Below are 21,738 nucleotides of genomic sequence, written 5' to 3' on the forward strand. Positions count from 1 at the left end.
CTCAAAGCCCCCTCAGTCTCTGTCAGGGGAAAAGGCCCTCCCCCCCACATACACACAAATTAGCAGCCCTGCCTACCTCAGCTCTCTCTCTCTCTCTCTCTCTCTCTCTCTCTCTCTCACCACTTTTTTGTCACTCCCTCCCTCTCTCTGTCCATCACACTGTTTGTTTTTCTTGTTTTCTATCTTACCCTTTTCTCTCTTTATCTCTTTGTCTAACTTTATTATCCATTGCCTCTCTCCATTCTCTTTCTGTACCCTAATCCTCTTTTCCTCTCTCTTGTTACATAATACAACTTCCTCTCTCCATCCTCTCCTCATACTCCTGTCTTTTCTCCTCCCTCCCTCCTCCTCCCTCTCCTCTCCTCTTCCCCTCTTCTCTCCTCTGGTCCTGCCAGCCTCCCTCCTGAAGTTTCTCCTAACATAACCCCTTCCACCCAAACAGTGTCCCTCCCTCTAATCTCCACCTACTCTTCTATTGCCCTGTTCAGGGCAGCCTTGCATCAATCCAACAGTAAAAAAAAAAAACCCACCCCTCCCAAACCCTCACATCTATGCTAGAGGTCAGCACTGGCCCTTCCACATGTGCAGGCCATGGACACATGAGTTTCGCATCAACCCACCCCACCCCACCTCACTTCCACTCGTCATCATCTCCCCAACTGGACTTGTGACCCCCAAACTGCCCCACACCCCGTTTGAGAGAGGTGTTTAGTGACACTGCCGCAGGGCACTCCAGCTTCCCCAGGGCAGCAGGGCTTCAGGCAGGATTGCTGCGCATTGGACACAACCGGCCTGTTTGGTGGTAGATCTTTCACTTTTATTTTTATTTTTTTGTTTGAGTTTGTCATCTTTTCCTCTAACTCTCTCAATATTTCTTTCCTGTTCTTTCTGTAAGTTTGTATGTATGTTCCATGTACCTTCTTAAGTCTCCTTTTTTGCTTTTCCAAATGCTGTCAACAGCAGTCACATCGTTCCATTTCATCTTTATTTTTCGGTAGTGAGACATTCTATCCTACCTGTTTTGCACAGTTATCTTCTAGCCTTCCAGCATAACGTAGCTCTACTCCTCCACCTGTGGCCACCTAACTCAGAATCTGGTTGGCCAAACTTTTTTTTTTTTTCAAGGAATGCTGCTTTTTTACAGCCCTGTAGTTTGCACCAGTTTTGCACTGATATCAGAGAGTCTGGACAGCACTTAATTTTTTTAATTATTTAATTTAAATTTTTTTTTTAATTATTTTTTTTTTTTTTACTGTCCCAGCTCAGCTAGTCTCAGGCACAATTTGTTTACCACTAACAAGTACTAAAAGTATTTTTGAAAAAAAAAAAAAAACAGAAACAAAAAGCAGACAGATGATGCTTTCGGTGTGATGGCCGCATGGCTGCTTGTCCTGTGTGGCGTGTCGCTGAGCGTGAGCCTCACATGCTGCATGATGGCCACGCATGGGCTGCTGCATGGCTGAGATTGTTGCCGTGGTGACCGGAATGGCAGACTGTGGAACGCCCGGCCTGAGCAAACAATTGCCATGTGTTTGTTTGCGTGTGCATGTTTTTTTTTTTTGTTTTGTTTTGTCTTGTTTTCTGGGAGTGACCAGTTGCTCTTTAAATCGAGCTGACGAGAGGAAGATAAATGATAAATAAAAACAATGACCTTGAAAAAAATCACTGGATTCATTTATCCATTTATCGTCCCCGTTTGAATTGTGCAGTCACTTCTGTGAACCTCCATCGGGGGGAGCTCTATAGCCCTTGTCCACCCTCTGACCCTCCCCATCTGTCTAGTTTTGCTGTGGTGTATAATAGCGGCTGTGTCCCTGTTCCGTCTGTGAGACCCCCCAATCAAGGTCCTGTTATTTTGTCTATACGTCAACATACACACATGCCGGTATGCACACGGAAATTCTTGCAGTTAGTAAGCCATTGGCTTTTAATGACTGGCAAAGATTGATTATATTGGTGTTCTTGGCTCTCACAGACACACTAAGGGGACATTCAGTGGAAGGTCACAAATATCTGTCTGGAATCTCCTCTCCAACTCTTAGCCGGAGAGAAGTAGAGCCCTGTCACTAATGGACACATTCTTGTTTGGAGAAGAGATAGATATATTGTGGAATACAAGGATCAGGCCGATCTATCTCTACATCTTCCTGAGACACAAACAAGAACAGAAGGCAGACAGACAGATATACAGACAAGGCCAGTAGACCTTCATTCAGAGACAGATACTTAGAGGTAGTCTGACGCTAATAGAGCTCCCCCTTCTTTCCCTTACCCCCCTTTTCCCCTGCCCACACCCCCCAAAACTTCCCCTAATTCCACTTCCTGGAGGTTCAGTACGCACCCTCTTCCTCGGGCGCGTCCCCTCACCCTCCCTGATTGGCTGTCCCACAGAGGCTGTTGCGGATGGATCTGCCGGTTGCGGAGGACAACTCTGTCCACTTTAACTCCACCCTCATGGCCTTAATCCGCACGGCGTTGGACATCAAGATCGCCAAGGGTGCGGAAGGTTTGGAACCCCTTTATTACTACTTTACGTCTTTCTCTCCCTGTCTCCTTCTCCTCGTGGCCTGCTAGGTGTGTCCTCCTTCAGAACATCTCCGCGGTGTTTTGTCTTTTTGTTTTTTTGTTGTTGTTGTCGTTGTTGTTGTTGTTGTTCTCACTCTTGCAGCCCCCAGAGCAGAGTAGCTGAGCTGGGAGCGGTGAACCTGTTAGTGCGCCAGACTCTTCGGGAGTCTCCGGGTCTCTCGTGCCTCCGCATTTTTCTCACCAGGTTCCCACGGTTTCCACACCCATCGTAAGGGGTTTCACAAGTGTAAAATTCCGCCTCTGTCCCTCACGATGGGATGGCAAATAAAATTCTAGTCCCAGTCCCAGAGTGTAGTAGAAGGAACTGACTGTAGAATTGAGTGGAAGTCACCGGTTGGTGGTAGACTAACTACCAACTGCTTCTGGTAAGACTGGCTCAAACAGCTACGCAATGGGAGTGGTAGTTCCCTTCATGCATGACCATGAGCTAAACCTCGGAAACTGCAACCGCTGGGAGACCAGGAGAGTCTCGAGGAGATTTTTTTTGTTCTAGTATCTTGTTTTAGGCATGCCCCTCTTGAGGTAAACCATCTGTTTGGTTAACACGCCACTGAACTGTCCTTCTGTTTCAGCGTAGTGTGCACATTATAATCGAGCCCCCCCCCCAGCATGCTTCAGGGTCGTGGCGTGTGACGCAAGCGTCACCGCCCTGCTGGCCCCGGCGTTTATTTCCCACAGGCCACAGCTGAGCCCTGATTGGCCAGTCACTGTAGGAGCTGTTGTTTGTTTGTCATCGTGGTGTTCCATAGCACTTCAACTGTGGTAGGTGAGCCCGCGTGTGACGGTCTCTTAACGAGAAATATCTTTCTGTGTGTATGTGTGTGCTTGTTAATGTGTGTGACTGACCTTTGGTGTTTGTCTGCGTGAAATATTTGAACCTGTGCACTCGCATTTGCGTGTCTGTGTATCTGTGTGAATTTCTGAATCGTGGTGACGCGTATCAATGGACGTGCATCTGTGAATATGGGGTGTGTGTACGTGGGCACGTGTGTGCGTGTGCATATGTGTATGTGTGTGTGTGTGTGCGTGTGTGTGTGTTCAGGGGGTGTGGACAAGCATCAGATGGACTCTGAGCTTCGGAAGGAGATGATGGCGATCTGGCCCAATCTCTCCCAGAAGACCCTGGACCTGCTGGTTACTCCCCATAAGTGTAAGTTGCAGACAAGGGTCGGTCCATCCAAACCACCATATGTTATCACCAGAGGAAAGCTTCTCTCTCAGCCAGCCCCACTCACTGCTCAGCACCCTCTGATGAACCTCGACTGGCTCCTTCATTCACAAGAGACCCTCCAACACGGCGACCCACATCTTTCTGTCCGTCAGCTATCCTGTCCAACTGACGCAAAACTCCACTCAGTATAAGGCAAAGCAATCTGTCTGTTTACATCCAAACCACCAACGTACAGTCTGCACAGATGCCTCCAACATACAACATGCAGTCCCCGGCCAGAAATACTGTCTTCAAAGTAGCCCAGCACTGACTCACCTGCAGAACTCTCTGTATCTGTACTACTCCACTGTTTGAGAGGCAGAAGCAGGCTCCACCAGAAGCAGCGTTTCAGACTTTCACTTCAGTTTAATCTCTACTAAAACAGGGCCAAAAAGTTGCTTAGCAGGAAAGCAGGAAATAGGAAAAATGGGAAAGACTGAGTGTGAACCCCCCCCAAAAAACACAGTGAGAGAGGTAAAGACAAAACTCCACAGTGGTAGGAAGAATGTTCTAACATCGGTGAATTTAAAATGCCCTGGCTTGAAGTAAGCCAGAGTAGCTGAGCTGGACACAACAGACACACTCCAACTCTGGCCACTTGTTTGCACAGACAAAAAGGAAAAAACTGTTTCATATTTGTTGTGTCGTTCCACGCAGATCCCATGTTCAACACAATACTTTCCCACACTACACCCCCGCCACCTCACACACACACACACACACACACACACACACACACACACCCCCTCAACCGCTACGCAATCTGAGCAACACCCGGTAAGCCCCTCCCCAGCCCTGCTTGGACCCAGTCAGATCAGAGGGTGCATCACTATAGAAATAACCTCTATAGACGTCTTTTCACTCCAGGAATGCTGAGAAGCCTGGCTGCGCATCTCCAGAGATAGGCACTGAGCTTATGGGCAGGTATCTCTGCGCTTGCAGAGCACCTTCATCTCAGGGATAGGCGCTTGAAAAAAGAGCGTCAGTTATGTACCTGGGCCATATTTTTGAGGCACAAATTCAGAATAAAGGTCCAATAATGTACTACAATGCTAATTTTTAGCTTTGTTGTGGCAGGTTTTGTTTTGTTTTTTTGTTTTTGCTTCTACTTTTGTTCTGTTTTTAACAAAGAAGAGTTCAAATGAAACTGCTGCAGACACTGCAGCGGAGGGAGGCTTTTTGGTAGCATAACTGGTCCAATGTAGGTTGGTTTACAGAAATAGAAAAAAGGCCATGTAATTTTGTTCAGCTACACGTTTTGAGTTTTTATTAGGCGCCATTATTAGGCAGTAGTTTAATAATCTAATCAATCCTTTGTTTTCTCACACAATTATATTCTAAAGATGATGCCGATTTAATTTCTTTTTGTTGTTACTGCTATTATTATTATTATTATTATTATTATTATTATTCTTATTATTATTACTGGGTAGACTATTATCTTCATCCTGAAGTGGCCTTGAGTCCCTTACTGTTTTAAGGATAGACAAAAGACAATACATTCTAAGAGAAAAAGAAAGAATGAAAGAGAAACTGTGATTTAAAAGCCAGGTCTGTCTGTGAAAAGACTATTGGCCCTGTGTTGGTGTTTGTGCGTATACGTGCCTCTGTGGTGACTCTGTGTGCATGCTCTGTCCCCACTCCCATTCCCTCCGCTCAGGGTCCATCTCACCCCATCTAATCGTGCAGGGTAACTTGTCCGTTTCTCAGCAGCGACAGACCTGACGGTGGGGAAGATCTACGCCGCCATGATGATCATGGAGTATTACCGGCAGAGCAAAGCCAAACGGACTCAGGCTCTCCGAGAGGAGCAGGTACTGCCCTAGGGATGCCCCGCTCTGCAATTGCGTGCAAAAAAAAAAAAAAAAAAAACTCTCCTCCTGCTGCCAGAGCTGTGACAACCAGCGCCCCCTACCACCATCATCATTGCCACCGCCACGCCCCCCCGTCTGCGTTTCGCTGATCTGACCCCTTCCACATCAGCGTACCTCTACCACCAGCAACACTACTACCACTGCTTATACTACCACTGCTACTACTGCAGCAATTTGCCCTGTAGAATCTGCATGTTATGATAATAGCACAAAACTTTTTTTTACTGGGGGCTGATGGGGGCGGGTCTAAACTTTGAGAGAAGAGAAGGTACAAAGAGGAGTACTCCTCGCATGGGGCCTTGTGTTGAGCGAGGGAGCTAGTTCTGCATTTTCAGTGGTTGGTCAGTGCAACTGTTTGTCCTGTGACGAGTCTAGCTGTGGGGTCTTCCTTGTTCTTGTACAGTGGTAGCTTTTAGTGCAGAAGTCTGTGTAATGTTGCCATGGTGTAATAATACACTTGCACCTTAAGACATTTTCATTAGAACTCTTAGTCAGGAGTATTCTCATGGTTTAAAAGTAAAAGTGAGGCTACAGATTTGGTGCAGTGTGATAATTGTTGTTTATTGGGTGAAGCAATGGACTGACTTTCAGTAAAGAGTGGAAGGTTAAATATGATGTACTTACAGTCTCTAAGTGTAGGAATGGGGGGCAATCTGCACTGTGGGTCTACAGTTTCCAGACATTTTAAGGGTTGCGTTCACAGTCTTACCAAGACCTTAAATGTGGAGGAATTGAAAGAATAATGGGACGGAGGAACATTGCAACACTGAGGTTTCTCACCACACGTACAATTCATCTCTTCTCTGAAGACCGAGTTGGCAGCGGCAGCAAAAACCTGCTTTACCGTGTTCAACAGAACCTTTTTGGACCTACCCCTTTATAGCAGCTTGGGTCTCGTCCCCTGTCCCCGGGACCCCAATCTATGGCAGTACCCCGCGCTACCCTCAGCCGCCCCCCAGGTTTGGACCTTGGGCTGGGGGGGGGGGCAGCTCTTTGTCACAGCTCTCCTTGGCATCTGTGCTTCCATTTAGTCTTCTGCTGTTACAGTTTTCATTTCCCCTTTCCTCCCTTTCTTTTCCCTCCTGCCATGACTGTGAATCACTGCTAGCAATAACCCCCCCCTGGACTGTAGCCCTACGTTAGACTGCCTTGTTCCCGCCCCCCTAGTGCCCCTCCCTCCCACCCCTTTAGAGAGAATGATACTAAAATCAAGCATCTTGTGATAGTGATGACTGCCCACTGATGAACCATGTATATATGTAGCACCAAAACTGATTTGTAAAACCATTTTAAGTTGGAAAAAAGTGAAGTAAAGTCAGAGTTAGAAACCACGCTTTGAGGTACTAAGCCTTTTTTTACACACATGGATTGGACTTGGTTTGGGAAGGGGGCCAGAACCTTGTGCCCCTTTGGGTGGGGCTAGTCTGGGGCTAGCTTCAATTCCAGTGTCTGGACTTTGGGTTTGTAAAAGGCCTGGATTGGAACCTGCCCCAGAACTGCACACTACAGACAGAGCTTCACTCTTCCTCTCCCACCCCCTTGCCTCCCCCTCTTGTTATTTCACCCTCATGACTCCTGGTCCTTACTCCTCTTGCTTAGTTACCAGCATTCAGTTGCTTCGATGGTTCAGCTGCCCCCAGCATTTCAAGGCTGTCATCCGACACTTTTTTCCTTTCAAGCAACAGCACGACTCCCCTTTAGCTGGAGGAGCCTTGTCCAGTTCCTCTGGGTCCAAGTCATTATTTATTAGCATCACCTGAAAAACAGAGACAGGGCAGTGGGGAAATGGTTGAGCTGGTGGAGTCGGGCTCTGTCTGGACACAGGGTTGGGTCATTATATGCCCCTCAAGGGAGGGAATGCCCAGTAGCTGGAATGATCTTTTGGCTGGGACATCCTTTTTATGGTGGGGTGTTCAAGGTCGGTCGATGCGCATTCATGCCATGACTGGCTCTAACGGACCGCGCCCTGCTCAGAATGCCAGAGATGTTATGGAAGAGGACTCTCGCGGACCAAGATGCCACCAAAATCTTTGGGGATCATGAGGGGGGTCCCCAGTGGGTGATCCTCTCTCCATTTTGCCGGCACCAGCTAGCACCACCTGCAGCAGCTCCATCAGCTATGAAGAAGATCAAAGAGACATACTCATGCATTCCAGTATCTGTCAAAATCTTTGGGTGGACATTACAACACAACTAAGACCACATAGCACACTGATGGGTACTGCAAAATAGCATGACCCACACACAAGTCCTCTTACACATGGGCGAGTGGGGGTGGGATGGGAGACTGTTCAATACCTTTTAGTTTAAGATGGGCTTGTCAACGTAATGCTGCAGAGCTGAAGGTTCTGATGGGGTTTGTTCTTGAGGATTCACAGAAACACAGGCACACAAGAGATGACTGTGTGCAATGGAGATCACCGCTGCCAAATGACACAGCATTGCCAGTCAAAGAGGCACCATACTCACTAACTCAGTAACTCAGAGACAACTCAGCAATAAGGTTTGGAACATATACCACAGTGTCACAGAAGCAGGGATGACCGGGTGTTTCCTTAAATTGGGATTTCAGATGTCCTGTGGACAAACTACACAGACGAATGAACCAGTTGTCAAGGAGAGAATGTGTACACAAACCTGGGGATAATTATATTTTTTATTTTCTATTTTCTATTCTATTTTTAATGTGCCAGATGGCAGGGCAGTGTCTGCTCTAAGCTCAACAGGAACTCCTGAAGCAGAGAGTTGGATCATTAGCATGCCAATTAGAGCAGAGCATGATACTCAAGAAGAATGGTTGGATATAAAATGGCTGGAGGGTTATCTGCCTGTTGGATGTAAAGGTGTAAAAGAAAGGCAACCTCTTCTCCCACATAGAGAGACAGGAGGGAGCTCCTCTTGCCTCCCAGATACACAGACAAAAATACAGTGTCACCCCTCTTCTAAAGACATAAAGCCCTCCTCCCAGGCTGAAGACAGTCCCCTTTCCCAAAGACCGGGGAACAGGCAGAGTTTCCCTTCCCCTGACAGAATGACAATCAGAGAAACAAGTGTCCATTTTCCCTTAGTACAGACAGATAAACTGTGTACTGTTTTCCCAATACAGGGACAAAGATCAGACAGACAGTGACCTTCTCCAATCCTTAAAAAAGTGGACAGAGCCCATGACACTACTGTTCATTTTCTGCATAAACACTTGACAGAAAACAGAATTCTCCCAACCACCCCCCGCCCCCCACCTCCGCCCCTACCCTCCGGCTTAATGACAGACGCAGACCTTAGCCCCTCCCCCTGATCAGTACAAAATGCCCCTTTGCTCATGCACTGATCTTTAGTTCTGGCTTGTCTCATGACATCAGTCACAGTGCATGCAGTGCTCCTCATGCATTCCACGGACCTCCTCTGCTTCATCATTCAGCTGAACTCCACTTCACGCCCCGCCCTCCTTTGCCTCTGTCCTCTTTCCCACATGCTTTATGCTAGGGGCGATTGGGGCAGAGGACAGCATTTAAATCCTCCCCCTATGGTGGGTCTGAGCATACCTGCAGCTTTCCCAGCCACCAGTTTCAATACCCACAGGCCTTTTTCGGTTCACCGCAAATGCCGTCCGGCATTAAACGGTGCTCTGAAAAAGTTTTAAAACGGGATTTCAAGTACAGGATCATAGATCATAGCTGCCTCAAAAACGGATCTCCTATGGTTTTAACATTGTTGTATGTGCATGAGCTTCTGAAGCCCCAGCGAGGACAAGGCATGTGGTTGGCAAGGGTGCGTGTCAGGACTGATGGACTGGGGCTAGTGTGGGGGTGGACGGATGCCAGCCAGAGAGTGCTGTGATTCTAAGCTTGCATCCGGAAGCCTGCTGCACTTACTGTTATTGCATCAGGGTCTGGGGAGGGGGGTGGGTTGCAGGTGGAGGGTGATATGGTGTTTTAAGGAAACCCAGTTGTATTGCAGCATGGACCCGTTATCAGTTTTTTTTTTCATCCTCTTCTTCTGTGTATACCTGGAGTTGTTCATCCATCCACCAGGACACTAAACATCCATGGCTCCTGCAGTTTCCTGTGTTTCCCAGGTTTTTTTTTTTTTTTTTTTAAAGATTCACAGTTGGCATGGTGATGAAGTGTCATTGAGAGGGCACTCTCCCAGAGCTGTGGGTCCTGCCCCCAGTCCCAGCGGGGTCTAAGTGGATGACTTACGCATGGTGTGAGGGGCTCCCAAAATCCCCAGATTTAATTCCTTATCTGCAGCTGTGACATTATGTTACACACAAGTTCCCTTTTCTCTTCATGTTACATGTTGTTTTTGTAATCCCCTTATTCTGAACTTTAATCTATCTCAGCGTTTTTTTTCTTTTCTCCCTGTCCTTTTGTCCCAATGCCGCTCTAAACTACTCTTGTTAGTAGTTCTTGTCTTGCAGTCACTCCTGTATGCCATCTCTGTATCAGTACCCCCTGCCTCTCTCTGCCTGTCCAGGAGGGGCAGGGTAGAGTCAACAAGCAAGCTGTGCTTTTGACAGCTTCTCCTGTTCTCCTGTTTTCTGTTCAGTTATATATCAATCCTTGTATGTTGTTTTTTTCCCCTCTCATTGCACTTTTTCTTTTCCCTCTGGGTTTTCACGTATTTTATACTTTTTTTGGTTTGGCCTTGTCTGATGGAGCCACTTGAATGACAGAGGTCTGGCATTACCTTGTCGAGGGTTTTGCTCAGGCTGGGTGAGGCTGATGTCAGTTTGCCACTCTGAGTAGTGTAAACTTCTCTTCAGTAACGCTGGATAGTGTACGCTTTTCATCGCTGTCTGATTCCCTGTTCTAGCAGTGGATAGTGTGTCCATTTCTCATCAGTGACTCTGGATAATAGCCACTTCCTCTTTGCTAAAATAATTTTCCATGTCTGGGATCATAATAACCGATCTGATTGGATTGACAGCCCATTTCACGGAGTTAGCACAGTTGCTGTGCTTAGGTAGAAAGTCGTTTTTGATGAAACCCTGCACAACAAGGTCTATGGATGTTTGTGTGTAACCGCGTCATTATATTTGGAAAAAGGCATTGCTGTTGAGTTTTTGAAATGTAAGTTTTTGGTGCTTTGAGCACCACAAACATTGGCCCGTTGAGGCCTGTTGTATCAGAGTGAGCGGCATCAGATACCAAGAAACTCTGAAAATCTCAGCGAAACAATCTGGATGGATAGATAGCACTCTGGGTAAGTGGAAATACAGTCTTATTTTTGCTTAAACTTCTCCTTTAACGAGCTGATGGGAATTTGAACTTGTGGCGCCCTCTATTGACTGTTTTAAATGAAACATTGGTATATAATTTAAACCACTTAGGTAAACATATCTACCACATTCATGATGATCAAACTAACTGTCAAGGAATTCAGTCCAATTATGTAGTTTGCCACTATGTTTTAGAATGTATTTGTTAATAGTGGCCAAATGATTCATGTGATTGAGTTGGTTTATAGTACGTTTGAGTACTCCTGAAGCTGTACACCAACTTTTACGCAAATAGGACCAGTAAGAAAAAAGCCTTAGGGAAGAAACTCTTCTGCATATTTTTTAAAAATGGTGGTAAATCAAGATGGCAAACATGGGTAGTCTCAATGACACATTTCAGATCTGGCCCAAATGTGAGTATGAAGTTTGGGATCAATTGGTCCTGCAGAATGAAAGTTATGGACCCAAACACAAATATATACATAAATATATACCATCTGGCCAATACGTGTGGGATACCTTCCCTGAGAAGTGGGGGAATGTAGCCCTCCTTCCAAAAATGTATACTCTAGGGCTTATGGTTTTGAGCTATGGATGCTTTTATCTCAGAAAAAGAAAGAGAGAATTCCAGCAGAAACAATAGGGTTCCAGCACTATATGCTTGGAGCTATAAATAGAAGGACGAAGATGTTTTATTTCAATGGAAAACACTCAGTGGAGCACATGGTGGTATACCCAACTTCAATGAAGAACAAGAAGAGACGTCACTTCAGTTACATTTTTTACATTTTTTTTGTTAACCCCCTTCAGTGTATAGCTTTCATCATCCTGTTATTTCACAGTTTTTTGGCATAGACAATAAAAAAATACAATGGCACCGTTTGATAATGCTGGAAGAACACTAACTGGTAATTAAAATATTCAAACTGGTATTTTAACTATCCTAAATGCAAAAATAAGATGTGGTACCTAATTAGATACTTGGAAATAAAATTGCAACCCAATCATCTAAGTAGTTAATTGTGTACTGTTAGAAAAGTTGACTAATGCTTAAATTACATCAACATGACTAGCTGCTCAACTTGGGGGTACAGCTGTGCACAGTGGCACACAAATTGGTCTACTTAGGCCTAATAACTGGTCTTGAATACCATTAATTTTGGCTTGTCACAATTGGTTGTGGTTTTTTTTTTTTTTGGCCAAGTGGAATGCCAACCCCCTCTAGCTTAGTTCACTGGTGTCATGGATGGAGAGGCATTGAGTCTGTTATTTTCTTGCATGTTGTCCATCTCTGGGGTTGAGAACATTCTTGCCGAATGCTGCATCTGTCTTTGGAGCTTGCACAGTCTCCCAGCAGAGGGGTGAGCTTGAGGACGGTCCGATTGGGATTCTGCTGCGGACCTCAAAGTACCACCCAGCTGCTTATCGCCATTCATTTACTGGTCGGCTGGAGGTAAATGAATTGTTGGCATAAGCTACCGGCATCCTTCAGACAGCACAGACCCGAGGATCTCATTTGAGCTGCGTACAAAAAAGAGAATGAAAACAAAGCTGGACTCCAATTCCCAGAATGCATATTGGCTGGCCTTTGCTGTCTCCTGTTGCCGCTGGAGCCCTCCTCAGTCCCCCCATTTGCACTCTGGATGTTTGACTCCATTTCCCATAAGTCTGTCTGATACCAGCCGCAGGCCATGTTGTATCTCACACAGAATCGAACGCCATTAATGTTTCAGCGCCTGGAGCCCCCGTCCCCAACCCAGGATGGTGGGCAGGGAGTCAACAGCCTCCCGGAGCCTCAGCCGGAGACCGTCAACAACCTGTAAGTCACCCTCTGTCTCTCCCTTCCCCCTCCATCACTCCTTTTCTTACCCTTTATGCCGTCAGTGGAATTATGGGTTTGCAGAAGGGGAAGGGGTCCACACTGCCCGACCCTTCCTGACTGCACACTGGCTCTGCACAGGAAGAGTAGCAGGAGCCTTCACCTGCACAAGAGATCAGGGTCCTCATTGTGTGTCCCTGTCAACAAAAGTGTACCTCTGCCCCGCCCCCCCCAGCCCCCCCCCCACACTTGTTCAGTATCTTAGTGTGAGTTCCATTCGCAGGGCAAGGGCCGTGGCTGAGACCCGGGCGTTGTGCGTGCGGCAGTGAAGAGGATGGAGCCTGCGAGGAGATCCCTTGACTGTGCGTGCTGGCAGGAGCTCCTGGAAGAGGAGACGGAAAGCCAGTCCTGGGTGACGGCGCGACGCACGCAGGAGATGTCCCCAAACACCGCATGCGGACCACGAGGCACACGACGCATCCAGACTGACACACGCACACTGGCAAAACACACCACAACTAACACACACACACACCATCGCACACACACCACCACATGACAGCGCACACACAGACGCACACGCACACTACACACACACACAAACACACACACTGAACACACTGCGCGCACACACGCACGCACACAGACAGGCACACGCACACTACACACACACACACACACACTGAGCACACACACTACACCATGCGCACAACACACACACACATGCACACTGCCCACACAGAAGCACACTAGCACACACACACTGAACGCACACATACACTCACACACACTGCACACACACACTACACACACACACACACATCTGCATACACTCAGATTCACATACAGACACATGCTCATGTACATGCATGCAGATTCACAGATAATTGCACAAAGCCTTGCAAATACATTGGACCATAAGCACTAAACCAAATAATACGCTTGTACAAAAAAATGCTAAAAACCACTTTTTTTGTAACACAGTAAATCCATGCCATAAATCAGCACAGAATGTCACACCATAAACAAACACACCGGAATGGTGCCATTAGGTGCTATGGTGTAGATATTCACTTTCCAAAAGCATGAGTCTGTCATTTGGGAATTACAATATATACAGATAATTATTTAATATAATTGGGGTAGTATGGTAAAAAAAAATTTTTTTTAATAATAATCAGCCACACATTTGGGCCAGAAAGCCCTATGAAGGAAACAGCTACAATAACAAGAACATTTTGAATTGAGATATTGTGCAGTGGCTTCTTCATTGTATAACATGTTACCCAGTACCTTTTAACATTTATATATTAACATTGAGGCCTTGCCATTGCTGTTTTTGCAATACCTGCTCACACTGGCCACTCTCATGTACATGTGTGCCCTATGGCGGCTATAGCATTGTGTGCATTTGATAGACGCTCTTATCCAGAACCCACGTTGGGACGTGCTGGAGGTCATATGGAGCAAGCCCACAGAGCGCCCTCTGGTGTGCACTGACAGTTGGTGCATGAGAGAGTGCCGGGCTGTAGGAACGCGTGTGCCAGACGAGCCCAGGGGCGATTTGTACAATGGTGATGGACTAAAAAGGATTTCCTATGGCTGTGATTGGAGAATGGAGGAGGGACGGTTGTTTCTGTGGTGATTCCCTGCACCGTCGGTGTGTCCAATGGAGTGGCTGACCCGGGACGTTCCCAGAGTTTCATCTGCCTGGACCATCTGCCAACCACAACTCACCGGCAGACAACAGTCCCGTCCCACCCCCCCACCACCCGGCAACACATTCCCCCCTTCCACCTCCATCTCCACCTCCACCTATTGGAATCCAGGGACCACCCTGCACTCCACCATCTCTCTCTCCCTCTCTCTCTCTCTGTCTTTTCCTCTTGCTCTCCCCCCCCCACCCCTTCTCTTGCACTCTTTCACTTACATTCCAGTGCGGCCTCAGGTGGGAGTCCTCCAACCACCCATCCCACCCCCATCCCACATTCCATCCTCATCTTGGAGGGGTGTGTGAGGTACCCCCACTCCCCTCCTGCACTGTTCCTCTCTCCATCAAATGGGACTGTCCCAAATGCTAAGGCCCCCTTTTCTTCTAAGCATAATTTCCAATAGGTTCCCTGTTTCTTAGTGCACCATGCTTACAATGAAAAATTCACTATATTTATTTGGTGATTAACAGACTCCATTATCCAGAGCGACTTAAGTAAGACAAAGTAGTACAGCAACCATAATGTTTGAAATGATGGTTCTCATCAGATGCTCTGTAAAGCACAGCTCAGATTAATTAACTGGCAGCTGATTAATACATTAAATACAACTTTAAACATGATTATAAATAAATTAAGTTGTTGATGCGGTGCGTCACGGAGTGGAGAAAATAGCAGAGTGCGATGTAACGGAAAACGTTATGAAAGTTATGAGTGGTTGACACCATTAGGAAGTTTCATTAATACGTTTAAATCCATTAAAACAGCAGAAAGATGTAAAGTGGTTTGTTGTCGTTTTGTCAGCTGCTGTGCAGAACGTGTGCTGTGCCTTATCAGACGTAGAGTCCCCCCTCCATTGTGAGTGGGGCAGATGACAGATCTGATCTGGAGTAGCATCTCCCTCTGTATTCAGGGGGAGGGGGAGAGAGGTGGACCCCGCCCCCTCGCCCCTGCCGGCCCAGGCCTGTCCCTCAGGCCCCGCAGTGCTCACGCCCCGCTCTCCCTCTGTTTTCGCAGACGGTAGAGATGAGAGAGATGGGGCAGGATGGTTACGTCGACACTGATCACTATCTCCCAATGGAAGGGCACGGGAGGGCCGCCTCTATGCCCCGGCTTCCAGCTGACAACCAAGTGAGCACCTTCATCCTCTCACTCTGCTCCGTCCTTCCTCCTCCTCCTCCCTCTCTCTTTCTTCTCCTCCTCTTCGCTGTCCGCTTCTCGGAAGCTCAGCCTCTCTGCCCCCAGCCAGTGCTGCCTTCTGAATGAAAGAGACACTGAGACTGGGGACTTCATTACACCACGTAGAGACTGTGATGAGACTATTATGATGCTAGGCCGAGACTGAGAACACACTGAGACACAGTGTAACAGAGATCACAGTGAGAACACACTGAGACACAATGTAACAGAGATTACAGTGAGAACACACTGAGACACAATGTAACAGAGATTACAGTGAGAACACACTGAGACAATGTAACAGAGATTACAACGAGAACACACTGAGACACAATGTAACAGAGATTACAGTGAGAACACACTGAGACACAATGTAACAGAGATTACAGTGAGAACACACTGAGACACAATGTAACAGAGATTACAGTGAGAACACACTGAGACAATGTAACAGAGATTACAATGAGAACACACTGAGACACAATGTAACAGAGATTACAGTGAGAACACACTGAGACACAATGTAACAGAGATTACAGTGAGAACACACTGAGACACAATGTAACAGAGATTACAGTGAGAACACTGAGAAACAATGTAACAGAGATTACAGTGAGAACACTCTGAGACACAATGTAACAGAGATTACAATGAGAACACACTGAGACACAATGTAACATAGATTACAGTGAGAACACACCGAGACACAATATAATACAGAGACAGAAGGTAAAAGGCCCAGGCAGCAGGAAAATAGTGTTAGCACAGTCCTGTCTCCTCATCTTTCATTCTACACTGCACACAGTGAGCTGTGTACCTCACTCCCCCATCCCCATCCTGTTCAAGCATTATCTTCATCACTGCCATGTCCACTGCAAGGGCTACGGTCACGCACATGCACACACACACAGACACACACACACACACAGACACACACGCGCACACAGACACACACACACACACAATCAAACACCTTGCCCATCATTGCACAGCTTAGTCACTTTCTTGTCACCTTGGTCAAACCCCACACCTCTCTATCTCTCTGTTTCTCTGTCTCCCTCTGTATCTCTTTTACCATAATGCACTATCTTCCTTCTGTCTTTATTCTTGACTTTTTCCTCTTATGTCTTCAAAGCTGACGTCTTAATCTTTTTTTTGTTTCAACCAGGTTTGAAAGCAGTTATTTCTGTCTAGAGTCCATGTCCTTCCCTGTGTGCTCTAGCCATTTATGCCTGTGTATTTAAAGGGGAAGTTAAATGCAGAAGTTCACTGCAAATCTACAATCTTTGGTTACAGTACGAGTTTGGTACAACGTGGGCACACTGAGGTGTGTCCTAAAATCACCGGGTTGAAACTCATGACTTATAGAACTGTTCTTAATGGGGTGTGAGAGAGATAGAGCATGCGGTGTGTGTGTGGATGTGCAGTGTACTATATGCCTGCACACACTCAAGTGAGTGTGTGTGTGTGTGTGTGTGTGAGTGTGTCTGCGTAAGAGACTGACTTCCACGAGGCCTCCAGCCTGTTGGCCTGTGCAGATATTTGAAGGCGTACACTGTGGTAGAGGGAGCTTTCAGGCAGTGCAGGACACTAAAATGGATAGGTAAGGAGGGGGGCGCTGTGAGCATGTGTGCGTGTGCGTGTACAGGCGTGTTTGCACTGCGCGTCGCGTGTTTTTTTTTGGTGCTCATTGTGTAGGTCCATGCCTCCTCCTGTACTGTAACGTACTGTGATGTGCTGTGGAGCTTGGAGTGATGTAAAGTAGTGTTACCATGGTGACTGTCTCTAACCCTGCCTCTGCTCCTCAGTGTATGTGCACTGCTGTGGTAAGTGTCTCTTTCTCTTTCTCTCTGTTTCTCTGTCTCTTTCTCGCTCTCTACCTTTCTCTCTCTCTCTCTCTCTCTCTCTCTCTATTTCTTGCTCTCCCTCACCCTCTCTCTTTCTCTCTGTGGTACTGCTGCTTCTGTGTCTAACTGGGTTCTCTTTCTCTCTGCTTTTTTCTCTCTCTTCTCTTTTCACTCCTTTGGGTTGTTGCACCCCTCCCACCATTTTCTGCCACTCCCTGCCCTGCCCCATTTGTCCCTGTGCTACCACCTCTGCCTGTTTTCCTCATTCCTCTCTCCCCTTCCCCTCCCTTACTCCCTCCCTTCCCCGTCTCTCACTCTCCTCCCTCACTCTCTCCGTCCCTCCCTTGTTCCCCCATCATTTTCCCTCCCTCTGTCTCTCGCTCCCTCCCTTCCTCCCTCCCTCTATCCCTTGTTCTCCCCCTTGTTCCCTTTGTCCCTAATTGCACTCCTCATCCCTTGTCCCCTCATTCCCCTTTCCCTCTGTCCCTCGTTACACCCCTCGTCCCCCCCTATGCTGCTCTCTGTCGCCCCCTCCTGGTGGCTGTGCTGTGGGTCTCTGTGTCCTCCCTGTGCTGTGGTCTGTGTGTGGGGTAACCCGTGGCTTCCTGTGTGTGTGCGCCTCTGTGTGCCTGTTCCACAGCGGAGGAAGGGAAGGCCACGCGGGAATAATCTCAGTGTATGTACCCTGTCTCCGTCTCTCTCTCCTCTCTCTCTCTCCTACTCTCTCTCTGTCTCTCTCTCTCTCTATCTCTCAGTCTCTCTCCTCTCTCTCTCTCTCTCCTCCTCTTTCTCTCTCTCGCTGTCTTTCTATCTCCTTCTCTCTCTCCTCTCTCTCCTTCTTTCTTTCTTTCTATCTCAGTTTTGTCTCTTCTCCAGATCTCAGCTTTTGCTGCTTTTTTGTTGCCATGTTTGCTTCTTTTCTCTCCTCTCTTTTCAACCTTTTTGTTTTTGGGTTGTGTCATCCCTCCTGCCGTTTGCCTCCGTTCCAGTTGTCTTTGTCCATTATGTACAGAGAGAGAGAGAGAGAGAGAGGCAGAGAGAGAGAGGTTCAGGCTCTGTGTAAGATTATCCTGGTCAAATGTATAGGAGAGAGAACCTCAGCCTCAATTAGAAAAGAAGAAGTTTCACGAAAAGTCTGTTTAACATGGAGCAGAATCATTAGCATGTGTAACGAAGTCTTTCCTATGCCCAGGTGTCATTGCTCATACCCTCTCCAGCTTTGGACTTTCAGTGACTCTCGCTCTCCTCTCTCTCTCTCTCTCTCCGTACCTCTCCCTCTTTCTGTCTTATTTCGGTCTGCCATTTGTGTCTGACGGCATCCGTGGTTGCCTGTCTGTGCCAGTGCTTCTTCTGCCCGCGTGCATCAGTGTGTGTCTGCGTGCGCACCCGAGGGGGGAGAGTGTGCGGGTGCCGTTGCGCGTGCGGGTCCTGCGGGCGCGCGCAGAGCGGGTGTGCGGTCGCAGGCGCGCGTGTGCGGTACGCGCCGTAGGGCTGTCCACACGTCCTGGCCTGCCTCTGAGATAAAGCCGGACTCAGATCCACTCAATCCCCAAGCGCTCTGATCTCCATATGAGCTGGGACAGGTGCAGGACTCTGGACAGCCACTATCTGTGTCTGCATGGCCTGGGGGGGTCCCTGTCTTACGCACTGATATCGCAGAGAGGAGGTGGCAGGTGACTGCAGCTAGGAGGCAGCACTGTTTTTGTGGTGTGCTGTGGGGGGGTAGGCTTGGGCAGGGTGGGGGGGGGGGGGGGGTCGGAAGCGGGGTCTTGCAGTGGAGTAGGCGTGGCACACGTGGCCTACAGGTAAAGTCCTTGGGTGCATGTCAGGCATGGCCTGTGGCCTGTGCTCTCCCTGTCCTTCTCTCTTCTCTCTCCTTGTTTCCCTCGCTCCCTCTGTCTCTCTCTCTATCTTTCTCTCTCCACTCCTCCTCCCGCCCTTTCCGTGCCTCTGTCCCAGGGCAGGATGCATGCTGTGGGTGTGAGGTGAGGGGGTCCCCCAGGCATGACTGCTCGTCTGCCCCCTCTGTCTGAACTGCTGATAGATTCTGAGGCCCCTCTGTACTGCACACATACCATGGGGCTAACGCTACATGCAGTACATGTGCCCACCCCCCTGCACACTTTACCCATGTAATCATTTATTTGGGGGATGGGGGGGTGTTCTCAGGAAAAAAAAGTATGTCCTCTACTTCCCACTTTTCTTCTTTTCTTGCCTATGACAGAGAAGATTTCTCCCTCTTTTCTCCCCTTGCTTCATCTCTCCCTCCCTCCCTCCCTCCCTCCCTCACCTTTACTCTCTGTTCTCTGCTCTCCTCTTTATCTCTAACTTTCTTTCTTTCTCTATCTCTCTCTCTCCCCTCACCCTCTTTATCTTTCTCCCTCTGTCTCCCTCTTCCTCTCTCCTCACCCCCCTCTCCCCTCTCTCCTCTCTCTCCTCTCACCCTCACCCCTCTCTCCTCCTCCCTCTCACCCCCACTCTCACCCTCTATCTCCCTCTCCCTCCTCCTCTCTCACCCCCACTCTCACCCTCTCTCTCCCTCTCCCTCCTCCTCTCTCACCCCCTCTCTCTCCCTCTCTCTCTCTTCTCCCCTCTCACCCTCTCTCTCCCTCTCTCTCTCTCCCCTCTCCTCTCTCCCCCCCCTCCCTCTCCTCTGCAGACCATCACGGACAGCAGTCCCATGAAGCGCTCGGCCTCCTCCCTGGGTCACGGGCGCTCGGGGAAGGGGGGCCGGCTGGACGACTACGCCCCCGAGGAGGGCCAGCGGCACGGGCACCGGCGCCGGGAGCGCAGCCACCGCGCCTCCGAGCGCTCCCTGAGCCGCTACACCGACGCAGACACAGGTCAGCTGTGTCGGGGGGCCGCAGCGAGGGGGGGGGGGGGTTGGGTTCAGTCCCAGTCCCCAGCTAACAGCCTTTACATGCCGTAACATTCCCCGAATGGGGAGACGTTCCCACCACTTAAACTTGATTCAGTTTCCTTACGGTCCTTTTGAGAGTTATTTTGGGAACACAAAGTGGATTTTAGGAATGGTCTGGGGAACATGATACCAGTTTTGGGCAGTCATTCTGGTAAACCTTACCGAGAATGTTGGGAATTCATGATTATGGAATTTCATTACTTAGGTACAGAGCATTCTTAAAGTATTATCGAAACGTGTCAGCAAATACATTTTCTTCATGACCAAGTTATAACCATAGAGTGGTATTACCAGTTGTTTTGTATGCAACCATTCAAGAACCTTTTTATGTGGCTTTGGCAGTACTTTGCAAAGGTAAATAATTCTAAGACTGTATGAGAATGCTCTCAGCCCATAACCAGAAGGGAGTCTGGAATGTTCTGCGTTGTCCTTGGAGCATTTTGTGTTAGCAGGGTTTTGGTGCTAGCATCAGTAGGATGAGTGCAGAGGGGATGGGCCTGGGAGGGGTGGTAAACTAGGGGGGACGGTAGCGGGTTCGGTACTGACTGGGCGTGACCCGGTAGGGCTCGGCACAGACCTCAGCACCACCACGCAATCGGGTGACCTGCCGCCCAAGGAGAAGGACCGCGAGCGCGACCGGGAGAGGGACCGGGAGCGCGGGCGACCCAAGGACCGGAAGCACCACCACCATCACCACCACCACCACGGCTCCATGGACAAGGAGCGCTACGGGCCCGAGCGCGGCGAGTACGGCCACCGGCCCGCCCGCGACAGAGACCGCCGCTGGTCCCGCTCCCCCAGCGAAGGCCGAGAGTGCCTGACACACAGACAGGTGGGCCACACCCTCACACGCTGCACAGCGTAATGTACTGCCTGCACACTGCACACTGTACCATACTGCCTGCACACTGCACACTGTACCATACTGCCTGCACACTGCACACTGTACCATACTGCCTGCACACTGCACACTGTACCATACTGCCTGCACACTGCACACTGTAACATACTGCCTTTACACTGCACACTGTAACTTACTGCCTTTACACTGCACACTGTACCATACTGCCTGCACACTGCACACTGTAACTAACTGCCTCTACACTGCACACTGTACCATACAGCCTGCACACTGCACACTGTAACTAACTGCCTTTACACTGCACACTGTACCATACTGCCTGCACACTGCACACTGTACCATACTGCCTGCACACTGCACACTGTAACTAACTGCCTCTACACTGCACACTGTAACATACTGCCTTTACACTGCACACTGTACCATACTGCCTGCACACTGCACACTGTAACTAACTGCCTCTACACTGCACACTGTAACATACTGCCTGCACACTGTACCATACTGCCTG

General features: G+C 48.5%; 1 protein-coding gene across 11 annotated transcripts in view; it reads left to right on the forward strand.

Annotated features, from left to right (window-relative positions):
* LOC135243740 (voltage-dependent P/Q-type calcium channel subunit alpha-1A-like) overlaps positions 1-21,738 on the forward strand; it is a 79,709-nt gene that overhangs the window by 54,507 nt on the left and 3,464 nt on the right. For 3 of the 11 annotated variants that reach the window (XM_064315740.1, XM_064315741.1, XM_064315748.1), the window contains 5 exons: positions 2,392-2,506; positions 3,629-3,736; positions 5,507-5,610; positions 12,601-12,714; positions 13,090-13,133. In XM_064315740.1, the coding sequence (XP_064171810.1) occupies positions 2,392-2,506; positions 3,629-3,736; positions 5,507-5,610; positions 12,601-12,714 (441 nt within the window). In that variant the 3' untranslated portion in view covers positions 13,090-13,133. Of the gene's footprint in view, positions 1-2,391; positions 2,507-3,628; positions 3,737-5,506; positions 5,682-12,600; positions 12,715-13,086; positions 13,162-14,334; positions 14,340-15,348; positions 15,551-18,085; positions 18,122-20,104; positions 20,289-20,928; positions 21,198-21,738 lie in introns of those variants that run through there. The other 8 variants (XM_064315745.1, XM_064315746.1, XM_064315750.1 and 5 more) reach the window with 7 other exon arrangements.

This window comes from Anguilla rostrata, chromosome 17, assembly GCF_018555375.3.
Source record: "Anguilla rostrata isolate EN2019 chromosome 17, ASM1855537v3, whole genome shotgun sequence".
NCBI lineage: Eukaryota > Metazoa > Chordata > Actinopteri > Anguilliformes > Anguillidae > Anguilla > Anguilla rostrata.